The sequence below is a fragment of the Callithrix jacchus genome, chromosome 4 (genome assembly GCF_049354715.1).
Source record: "Callithrix jacchus isolate 240 chromosome 4, calJac240_pri, whole genome shotgun sequence".
Taxonomy (NCBI): Eukaryota; Metazoa; Chordata; class Mammalia; order Primates; family Cebidae; genus Callithrix; species Callithrix jacchus.
Window position 1 is genome coordinate 118,468,070 of NC_133505.1, and position 12,395 is coordinate 118,480,464.

The window sequence follows — 12,395 nt, forward strand, 5'->3', positions numbered from 1 at the left end:
GTTTTTCTTAAGGTAAACCCTGGTTTTGGCTAGGGAAGTGAAAACACTGTATCTCTCTCAGCTCACTCTAACCACTGTGGTGCCCATTTCAAGTGGAGGGGTGCCTTTTGTTCTTAGAAAACCCTTAGGAAACTCAGAGAAAAATAGACTCGGTCCTTTGTTTGCTTAACCCCCTCAAGCACTTTCCTTGCTTTCTTGTAACTGGAAATCCAAATCCTACATCTGCAGGCTCAGCTTCGTGAATGTCTCAAAGTGTAATTCAGAGTCTAAACTAGGTGCCTTTCTGAAAAGTCCTGGAACTTTCATTTCTATAAAAAGTAGCAATATGAATTTCTTAAAAAGCTGAAAAAGACAATAGGGCATTTGATTTTTGATAAGATATTTAATTAGTATTTGAGATTAGTTAACTAAGTTAATAAGGTCAGATCAAAAGGTTAGAATTTTTTAGGACCCAAGAAAATTTGTTTTGTTCCAGGACCACAGACTAATCCCTCCTCTCCTTTTTAGCAACCAGTTTCCCCAACAAGGGATTCAACAAGTAAAGCTGTTGTCACTACAGAAAAAAAAAAATCTGTAAAACCCCTTGGTCTCTCAAACCCTTACCAATTCTTCCCTACTCCTACATAATATTTACTTACAGGTGACACACTTTTGATTTCATTTTCATTTTCAGTAGGCTTTTCAACCTCAAATCTGTACGATTAGAGACTAGAGTTTTCATATCTGTGAATATGTACTTAACTTTGGAGGGCATTCTCTAGGTCCCTTTAGTACTCCTTTAACCCTGGATCCCTTACACAGAGAAAAACCACGGGCAGACATGTCGCCTTGATGCCTTTGGGAACTGTTTTGTCTTTCAGGAAAGGAGACTCATTCCACATCTGGCAACTCTTGACTTCATTTCTTCAAGAGTTAACAGCCTTCAGAAACGCTTCTTGCTCAACTAACATACTGGACGATGTGACTCAATAGATAAAGGGTCATTTGATGTAGGATTTCAAAACCCTGCTGTATTTTGACCTATCTTAATAGAGGTAAGACCTTTTGAATGTTTTATTCACTGCTATGTCACCAGTGACTAGTGCATGACTGGCACATAGTAAGTACTGAATACCAGTTTTCATGCCAGTGTATAATACGTGCTCAATACATATATGATTGCATGTAGACAAGGTTTCTCAGTCTATAGGGAATGATGTCTAAAGGTCTCATATCCCGAGACCAGGTAATTTAGATAAGAAAGTCTTGTCAGACAAATATGGTGAAAAGTGATAAAGTGGGACAATGTAATTATAAAGAACCATCTGAGATTGCCTGCCTAATTCATCCACTACTGTTTAAAACAACTGCAGCTCAATGCTTATAAACCTTTTCTGAGCAGATGAGGCTACACAAAATCTTTATATGGGAGAATGAGTAAAACCAGCTATGAGGAAGTTGGAGGTAATATATTTAACAAACTATATCATGGCAAGAGAACTGTGCTAAATACCTTACCAGATGTGAGTAAGACTAATGCTTGAGAGCAGAATATTAATGAACAATGGAAGAGTATACCAAGAAAGAGCAAAAGGAGCTCATAAATCAGGACATACTTGAGTGAAAATAATAGAACAATTAATGTTTGCATTTTCTACCCTTACTGTGAGTACCATCCATTTTACACAGGTTATTAATACTATCAGACATGAAAAATTACAGTGCAAGGTCTGAGGCAGTTTAACAGCTTCTAAAGAAGGATGGGTCTGAAAAACATCTGACTGCTCTGTTAGACTTGTCCATAGGATTCGAACTTATCACAAGCTATTAGGTGAAATGTTAGTTGATACTGCTGTTCAATTAAGGAAAAAAATTCAGGGGACTCTGATTGCCATCTCTCTTTTTCTTTTCTGTTTAGCGGTAAGTGTGTGAGTATGAGTGTGGATCATTTGATTTTATTTAAAACAGCTATCAATTACATACAAACATTTAGAACAGTGCCAGACATAGAGTAAGAAAAATCTAAGTATTAGAAAAAACATAGTGTTATGTGTTTGGTAAAGGCAACATCTACCTATACCTGTCCATGTTCAGGGCACCAACCCAAATGCTCCACACAAATTATCCTAGTCCAGTCCTCTGTGATACAGATCCTTACTTCCTAGTTCGATTTACTGTACTAAGAGAAAATATGAGATACAGGGCTGGTAAATGAATCAAGGAGAGGAGCCAACATGTGAATCCAGGCTTCTTGACTCCAAGTCCCATGGAAAGTGAGATCTAGGAAGAGAGTAACTTGTTGGAGATCATACAGGTATTATGTGTCAAAACAGAAATATGAACCAAGATCAGCTACTCTTTCCAATTGTGGCATAATAAAAAACAGTATTTAGCGTTTGTCTTTGGTTCCTGGCACAGAATTCCTGGATTTACTGAGTGAAAAAGACTCTCTTTTGTTATTCATAACAAGCACCTTTCAACCATATCTGAATTTATGCTAATGAAGTGACTCACTGTGGACCTCTAGATAGCTTCAGAGTGGGAACCAGTGACCAGAGGAATGACCGAAGAACCAAACATATAATTAGATGTTGGAAATTTCACCATCCCCACCCCCAACCTCCAGGGAGGAGAGAGACTGGAGATTGAGTTCAGTTACCAATGGCCAATGATTTGACCAATCATACCTATGGCATGAAACTATGATAAAAACTCCTGAACAGCTAGGCTTGGGGCTTCTGGCTGGTGACACGTGGAGGTGCTTAGAGCGTGGTGCTCCAGCAGAGAGCGTGGAGTCACTGCGTGCTCTCCTTCACTCCCACCTCTCCATATCCTGCTATATGTATCGCTTCCATTTAGCGCGTTTGGAGTTGTAACCTTTATAACAAACCAACAGTCGTAAGTGTAGCACTTTACTAAACTCTGTGAGTCATATTAATGAATTGTCAATCCTGAGGAGAGTTTGAGGGATCCTTCCCAAATTTGTAGTCTCCTGCGAAGAAGTGTGAATAGCCTGGAGACCCCATTTTTGGCTGACATTTGCAGTGGGGGCAGTCTCGTGGAACTGTCTCTTCTCTTAACTTATGAGATCTGTGCTAGCAGTGGAACAGTATTGGAATCTAATTGATTGTAGGACACCCAGTTGATGTCAGAGAATTGGAGAATTGGCAATTTGAAAAGTCATGTGTCACTAGACCTTTTAAATTCCGTATTCGGTCATTTTAAAAAGAATAAATGGCTAGTGATGACTTAATTACTGGATTTGTACATACTCCATTATTTCAATTACAATGTATGTCTCTTCTTTTTAACTTCTCCCTCAGGTAAAAGCATAGCTAGAAGTGTTCCTGTAAATATTCTGTAAGCTGATCGGCCTAGAGCATGAATTCTGTTGATCTGTGTTCTAATTCTGACTGAAAAGCCATATGTAGGCAAATGTTTCCTTTGTGAAAGTCAGAAGAGACAATACTGCTGAAAATATGGTATTATAATGAGTCTGTTGGCATTCCCAGTTGTGATCTCTCTAGGTCAAGGAATAGTCAAGAAAAGATGAGACTTTATAAGATTCCTTGCTTATAAAATTTAGGAGACTTCATAGATCTTATGATGCACCCCAATATTCTGGGAACAGAGTCATCATTTATACTGTAAGTGCTTAAGCTTTCCAGATGATGTATTTAGACTAGAAACATTGAACATATCTTTTCCAGTCTCATCTCAACATAAGGTTTTCCTGTGGAGAAACCTCAGAACTCTGGATAAAGCAAAACAAACCAAAAAAACCCCATAGACTGATCATTAAAAGAGACCATCCTCCTTTAGGACTTACTTGGCCAAGTGGGGCAGGGGACAGGGGCACGGCTGGCAGAATCGGGGTGGTCCCCTGATGGAGTCTCCAATATAACCATCCAGACATTTTTCACAGTGCTCTCCTGTTGTGTTATGCTGGCAGTGCTATGAGACAAAAGATAGGAAGATTGACAAGGATGCAAAAGAAATTTTAGAGACAGCAAATCTAAGAATCACGCAATACTTTTTCAAGTAAAAGGGATGTCAGGTCGGACAGCACAGACAGTGTGCGGCAGTACTGGTTAGCACGAGGAGTCTCACTGGCCACAGTCAATGCCAGAAAGTGTGGGTAAATGGTGAATGAATTCTTCTTGAGCTTTTGTGTGTGCGCTAGCAGCCTGGGGACTCTGGAGTTTGTGAGCAGAGGAGATTATTCATCAGTTACTTATTTCAATTCAGAATGATAATGAGAATGATTATTCTGGATGTTTCAGAAGCATTGGCTTACTGACTTGGAATGAATATGTAATGAGAAACCAACCAACCAAGCAAGCAAGCAAACAAAGGACATCCCTCTGGTACTTACCTATGACAATGGGAACAATAAGTATACGGTCTTGGAGGATAAAATGGGTCAGATTGTAGTATAAATGGAGTAGAAGGTAGATAAAGGGCATTCTGCTCATGGGTTGGTATCTTGGATAGTGACATACAAGAAATAGTAAGCAGGTTTATTTGCACGATTTTTCCACTTGTAGTAAGGATTATAGGAGGAAAAGGACAAAATGTCTGGAACGTCATTCCTCATTCAATATCACACTAGGCTGCAAGTCTCTTGAAAGTACATCCTAAGTTTCCCTTTCAGAATCATTCCTCCTTTTCCACTACTCACATTGTAGTGCTATTATCTGTTCTCAACCTCATCACCCCTCCCCAGCTCTGTCTTTTAGCACTGTATTGCCATTAACTCTAATGGAGTAGGCACTCAGTAACTGTCAAGCTGATGGATTAATTTCTATAAAGAGCAGTGAGCTAACACACAAACAGCTTTATTCTGTGGGATTGTACTAGATGGTACAAGGCAAAGCCATTAGCTCTGTATTTTCATCTTTACATTCATCAGAGTGTATAAAGGTTGAATTGGGGCTGCAGTGAAAAATTATACTGTTAGAATTAGAATGCCATTTAAGAACACACTCATATTTGAGCAATTGCCTTAGTCACACCGATGCACAAGAGCTTCAACAGAACAACTTTTTTTTTTTTTAAAACAGTGGAGGAGCCTTGGGGAAAGCAAGATGGAGCAGCAGTAGGCTGAACTCTGAGTTCCTTATTTTAGCCTTTATGCTTTATTTAAGGTTCAGAATAAAAGAATAGCAAGGTCCTGCTCTAAATATTTTACTTGAATTAACTGACTTAATTCTCACAATAATCCTGAAGTAGGTTCTTATCCTCCCCCTCCCCCTACCATTTTACATCTGAAGAGATGAAGGCACAGAGAGATTAAGTAAATTACCCAAGGTCACACGGATAGCAGGTGGCAAAAGTGAGATTCAAATTCAGGAAATCTGGCTCCAGAAATGAACTTGTTAGTTTCCACATTATACTGCTTCTCCAGTATTGTTGAAGAAAAGGCTTAACAAACAATTGTAAAATGAATACATTAGAAGGCATCAGTATTAATAACACTTTGAGCTTCAAGTGAAATATAATATCAATATATAAGTCAAAGGGGAAGAATCCTAATAAGGGTAACTAGCTATCCCGGTTGAATGCTCTTCAGGCATTTAATCAGCCACTGGGTATGAGCAATCTTTGGTCCCAGATTAGAATTATGTCTGCAGAATAGAATTTAGGGGCCAGTTTAGATTGCCTGACAGATCAATGAGAAACTCTGAAAAATAAAGTATGATATGCAGACAACAGGATGTTAGCATATTTCTCTCACAGTTTGTAATACTGTGTCTTATGCTAAGTCAGCCTTCAGGAAAAATTTACTGGGGAAAAATGAAGGAAAAGGGAAAGGGGTGAATTAATGAATTTGTGTCTGGAGCAAATAGAGGAAATTAACACGCCCCCAAAGCTAATATAAAATTATGGCAATCTCTCATCCCAGGAAAAACCATGAGCCTTACCCAACTACCATGAACCTAAGCCATGAGCAATCTGGCAGGGCTGCTTGTAGGCTGGGGTTAAATTTGTCTACGTTCTTGTTGCACAGATGAAGCCCCTCTGTGATGAAGAAAATAGGCCCATTGTAAGATGTTAGGCCATTCTTTGTGCCCAAAGTGACTATCACACTACAAAAGTGTGCTAATTTCCAATTCTGTCCCCTTATGGCTTGATAGATGTTTTAGACTCCTTGTCAGGGTTTTAATTCTGCCATGTCAGCCGTGGGAAGCAATGATCCTCAAGAGCAAAGCCACCAAATTTCTCCTGACCTGTAAATGCTCAGAATGCAAATATTAACTTTCCTCATCTGCCTTTTTTCAAAAGGTTTATTACAAAATTCCCTAAAAGGTTTTGATGCACATTTCGGGAGACTGGCAGACACAGTGCTGGACGAAGGGAGACAAAGTCCCTAAAGCTTCTACTTTCTAGCTGGTCGGCTTCGAAAAAATCATTTGACTTTCCTGGGTTTCTATTCCCTTATCTGCAAAGTGATGATGTAGACTAGAGGACCTTTCAAGTTTCTTCCAGCTCTGATAATTTTTTACTTTGAAGACTGCAAAATGTCTTTTGTTTTACTTTCAGTGCTCTGGAATTTAATCAGCAGAAAACAGGGGTTGCACTCCTAGTCTCTGATGAAACAGACTTTAAACCAACAAAGAACAAAAGAAACAAAGAAGGACATTACATAATGGTAAAGAGATCAATGCAACAAGAAGAGCTAACGATCCTAAATATATATGCACCCAATATAGGAGTACCCAGAAACATAAATCAAGTTCTTAATGACCTACAAAGAGACTTAGACTCCCACATAATAATAGTGGGAGACTTTAACACCTCACTGTTGATATTAGACAGATCAAAGAGACAGATAATTAAGAAGGATATCCAGGACTTGAACTCAGATCTGGACCAAGCGGACCTAACAGACGTCTACAGAACTCTCCACCCCAGATGAACAGAATGTACATTCTTCTCAGTACCACATCGCACTTATTCTAAAATTGACCATATAATTGGAAGTAAAACATGACTCAGCAAATGCAAAAGAATGGAAATCATAACAAACAGTCTCTCAGACCACGGTACAATCAAATTAGAACTCAGGATTAATAAACTCACTCAAAACCGCACAACTGCATGAAAACCAAACAACCTGCTCCTGAATGACTGCTGGATAAATAATGAAATGAAGGCAGAAATAAAGATGTTCTTCAAAACCAATGAGAACGAAGACACAATGTACAAGACTCTCTGGGACACATTTATAGCAGTGTCTAGAGGGAAATTTATAGCACTAAATGCCCACAAAAGAAATGAGGAAAAATCTAAAATTGACACCCTAACATCACTATTAAAAGAACTAGGGGAGCAAGATCAAATTCAAAAGCTAGCAGAGGACAATAAATAACTAAGATCAGAGCAGAACTGAAGGCAATAAAGCACAAAAAAAAAAAAAACCTTCAAAATATCAATAAATCCAGGAGCTTGTTTTTTGAAAAGATCAACAAAATAGACCACTAGCCAGACTAATAAGGAAAAAGAAATAGAAGAATCAAATAGATGCAACAAAAAATGATAAAGGGGATATCACCACCAATCCCACAGAAATACAAACTACCATCAGAGATTACTACAAACACCTCTATGCAAATAAACCAGTAAACCTAGAAGAAATGGATAAATTCCTGGACACATACATCCTCCCAAGGCTAAATCAGGAAAGAAATTGAATCCCTGAATAGACCAATAACAAGGTCTAAAATTGAGGCAGCAATTAATAGCTTACCAACTAAAAAAAGTCCAGGATCAGACAGGTTCACAGCCAAATTTTACCAAGCATACAAAGAGGATCTGGTACCATTCCTTCTGAAACTATTCCAAACAATACAAAAAGAGGGAAACCTCTTTAATTCATTTTATGAAACCAACATTATTCTGATACCAAAACCTGGCAGGGACACAGGTATAAAAGAAAATTTCAGGCCAATATCCACGATGAACATGGATGCAAAAATTCTCAATAAAATACTGACAAATCGAATCCAACAGCACATTAAAAAGTTTATTCATCATGATCAAGTCAGCTTCATCCCTGGGATGCAAGGTTGGTTCAACATATGTAAATCTATACATGTAATTTATCACATAAACAGAACCAAAGACAAAAACCACATGATTATCTCAATAGACGCAGAGAAGGCCTTTGACAAATTTCAATAGCCCTTTATGCTAAAAACTCTCAATAAACTAGGTATCAATGAACCATATCTCAAAATAATAAGAGCTATTTGTGACAAATCCACAGCCAATATCATACTGAATAAGCAAAAACTGGAAGCATTCCCTCTGAAAACTGGCACAAGATGAGGATGCCCTCTCTCACCACTCCTATTCAACATAGTATTGGAAGTTCTGGCCAGGTGCATCAGGCAAGATAAAGAAATAAAGGGTATTCAATTAGGAAAAGAGGATGTCAAATTGTCTCTATTTGCAGACAATATGATTGTATATTGAGAAGACCCAATTGTCTCAACTCAAAATCTCTTCAAGCTGATAAGCAACTTGAGCAAAGTCTCAGGATACAAAATCTTGTGCAAAAATCACAAGCATTCCTATACACCAATAACAGACTAACAGAGAGCCAAATCATGAGTAAACTATTCACAATTGCTACAACGAGAATAAAATATCTAGGAATACAACTAACAAAGGATGTAACGACCTCTTCAAGGAGAACTACAAACCACTGCTCAAGGAAATAAGAGAGGACACAAACAGATGGGAAAATATTCCATGCTCATGGTCAGACAGAATCAATATCATGAAAATGGCCATACTGCCCAAAGTAATTTATAGATTCAATGCCATCCCCATCAAGCTACCACTGACCTTCCTCACAGAACTGGAAAAAACCACCTTAAACTTCATATGAAACCAAAAAAGAACTCACATAGCCAAGACAATCCTCAGCAAAAAAGAAACAAAACAAACAAACAAAAAAACAAAGCTGGTGGCATCACGCTACCTGGCTTCAAACTATACTACAAGGCTACAGAAATCAAAACAGCATGATACTGATATAAAACAGAAATATAGACCAATGGAACAGAACAGAGGCCTCGGAAATACTGCCACATATCTACAACCATCTGATCTTTGACAAACTTGACAAAAAGAAGCAATGGGGAAAGGATTCCCTATTTAATAAATGCTGTTGGGAAAACTGTCTAGCCATATGCAGAAAGCTGAAACTGAATCCCTTCCTTATGTTTTATACAAAACTTAACTCCAGATGGATTAAAGATTTAAACCTAAGTCTTAATACCATAAAAACCCTGGAATTAAACATAGGCAATACCATTCAGGACATAGGCATAGACAAGGACTTCATGAGTCCATGCAAATACCAAAAACAATGGCAACAAAAACCAAAATAGAAAAATGCAATCTAATTAAACTTAAGAGTTTCTGCAGAGCAAAAGAGACTATCGTTAGAGTGAACTTGCAACAAACGGAATGGGAAAAAATTTTTGAAACCTACCCATCTGACAAAGGTCTAATATCCAGAATCTACAAATAACTTAAATTTACAAGATAAAAACAAACAACCTATCGAGAAGAGGGTGAAGGATATGAACAGACACTTCTCAAAAGAAGATATTTATGCAGCCAACAAACATATGAAAAAACGCTCATCATCACTGGTCATTAGATAAATGCAAATCAAAACCACATTGAGATACCATCTTACGTTAGTTAATATGGTGATCATTAAAAAATCAGGAGACAACAGATGCTAGAGAGAATGTGGAGAAATAAGGATGCTTTTACACTGTTGATGGGAGTGTCAATTAGTTCAACCATTGTGGAAGACAGTGTGGTGATTCCTCAAGCATATAAAAATAGAAATACCGTTTGACCCAGCAATCCCATTACTGAGTATATACTAAAGGATTATGAATCATTACATTATAAAGACACATGCACATGTATGTTAATTGCAGCACTGTTCACAATAGCAAAGACTTGGAACCAACCCAAATGCCCATCAACTATAGACTGGATAAAGAAAATGTGGTACATATACCATGGAATACTATGCAACCATAAAAAAGGATGAGCTCATGTCCTTTGCAGGGACATGCATAAAGCTGGAAACCATAATTCTCAGCAAACTGACACAAGAACAGAAAACCAGACACCACATGTTCTCACTCATAAGTGAGCATTGAACAATGAGAACACACGGACACAGGGAGGGGAACACACCGGAGCCTGTCAGGTGCTGTGGGTTGGGAAGGGGGGTTGGGAGATTGTAGAGGGATGGCATTAGGAGAAATACCTAATGTAGATGACAGGGTGATAGATGCAGTAAACCACCATGGCACGTGTATAACTATGTAACAAACCTGCATGTTCTGCACATGTACCCCAGATCTTTAAGTATAATAAATAAAAAAATAAAAACAAACACAAAAAAGCAGAAAATAAAAATAACAACAATAAACAATATGTTGTTGGGAGGTGATATGGTTTGGCTCTGGGTCCCCATCCAAATCTCATGTTGAATTGTAATCCCCAATGTTGGAAGTGGGGCCTGGTGGGAGGTGGTTGGATCATGGGGGTGTTTCTAATGGTTTAGCACCATTCTCCTAATGCTTGCTGTCTTGTGATAGAGTTCTCATGAGATCTGGTTGGTTTGAAAGTGTGTAGCACCTGCCCTTTTGTACACTCTCTCTCTCTTTTTCTCTTTCTCTCTTTCCCTCTCTCTGTCTCTCCCCTGAAGGCCATGTGAAGATGTGCCTGCTTCCCTTTTGTCTTCCATCAGGAATGTAAGTTTCCTGAGGCCTCCTCTGAAGCAGAAGCATGTACAGCCCACAGAAGAGTGAGCCAATTAAACCTCTTTTCTTCATAAATTACCCAGTCTAAGACTTCTTTTTTTAATCCAAAAAGTAGAGTGAAAGCAAGTTTATTAGCAAACTATAGGAATAAAGAATGGCTACTCCATAGGCATAGCAGTTAGGTATGACTTTATAGCAGTGTGAGAATGGATTAATACAGGAGGAAAAGTTTAATTTTTAATAAAACTGACTCCACTTAAAAATGAAATTAACATTCTGAACGTTTAGCCAGTGATTAAGAAAGCTATAACTAGATAATTAATTGCAGATAAGTGTTGGAAATGTCATTTGGACACCAACTGTGTCTCCTTAATGTGAAAAATGATGTCTCTCATCTACTTGGTTACAGCACCAGAATAATGTAGGAAGAAGGCTTAAAATAATCAGGCTAGCCTTCCTGTGTCTGTCAGCATGCTTCATGCAGGACAAGACCTATGGATCTCAAAGTATGCCCAGGGAGGCCAAAACTGTTTCTAAAGAATACTAAGATTTTTCTTATATTTTGCAGTCTCATTTTCTCATATGTGTAAGCTGAAATGGTGTAGAGGCTACACAACACAAGATATCACACAGATGAATGCAGAAGCAGATGGCAGAATCCATCTTCTTCTATTAAGCCAGTCATTAAACATATGTTCCACCTGTAAAATATGTTAGCATTTGATAAAAACATATTGTCTTACCATGCAGTGGGTATATTATTGCTATTTTCAAATGAATTAATAAGTATTATGAAATTGTTCAGTTTACATTTTAAATGCCGTAAATATCAGCAGACAGTCCACATAAACAAAAGTTCTCTGTTATCTTTAATAATCCTTAACAGTGTAAAGGTTTATGAGATCATAAAATTTGAGAACTGCTCTCTGTGTAGATAAATACCTCTCCAACTTCAGTGGGCACATGAATCTCCTGGAGATCTGATGAAAACGCAGATTATGAATCAGGATATCTGCATCTTGAGGGTCTGCACTTCTAAGTTCCCAAATATCATCAGTGCCGCTGGTTTAGAGCACACTCTGAGAAGCAAAGGCCTAAATAAAAATACCTAATATTGGCAGCACTGTTTGCTAGTTACACACAGGGTTGAGCCGGAGCCTGAGTTTCTAGCATAAGACAGTACATCTTTACTGCCATAAAGAAGTGACCCAAGTGTCTCATAGATTACAAAATTAATAATTTTTTTATTTCGGGTAGCTTGTTATTTTAGTAACTTATTCATTCATTCACTTAACAAACCTGAATTAAGCCGATATAATAAATAACGAGCTATATCTGTTATTAAAATGAAGACCTGGTTCCCACATTTGAGTAACTCACAGACTTGTGAAGGAAACAGAGAGGTAAACAAAGAATACTACGGTGTGAAGGGCTATGTCTGAGGTGTACAGAAAGTACATCCCTGCTATGGGACAAAGATGAGGGAAGGGTAGCTTTTAGCTCTTCCAGAGAAAGTTGGAGAAGGCTTAATGGAGGTGGTGACATTTGATCTAAGCCTTGAAGTTATCCTTCAAGAAATCCTAGGTAGAAAACGGGGGAACAAGTTCAGGC

General features: G+C 38.1%; 1 protein-coding gene across 7 annotated transcripts in view; it reads right to left on the reverse strand.

Annotated features, from left to right (window-relative positions):
* LAMA4 (laminin subunit alpha 4) overlaps positions 1–12,395 on the reverse strand; it is a 209,616-nt gene that overhangs the window by 106,835 nt on the left and 90,386 nt on the right. For all 7 annotated transcript variants that reach the window (XM_054254353.2, XM_078369971.1, XM_054254352.2 and 4 more), the window contains exon 4: positions 3,809–3,933. In XM_054254353.2, coding sequence (XP_054110328.2) covers positions 3,809–3,933 — 125 coding nt within the window. The remainder of the gene's footprint in view (positions 1–3,808; positions 3,934–12,395) is intronic.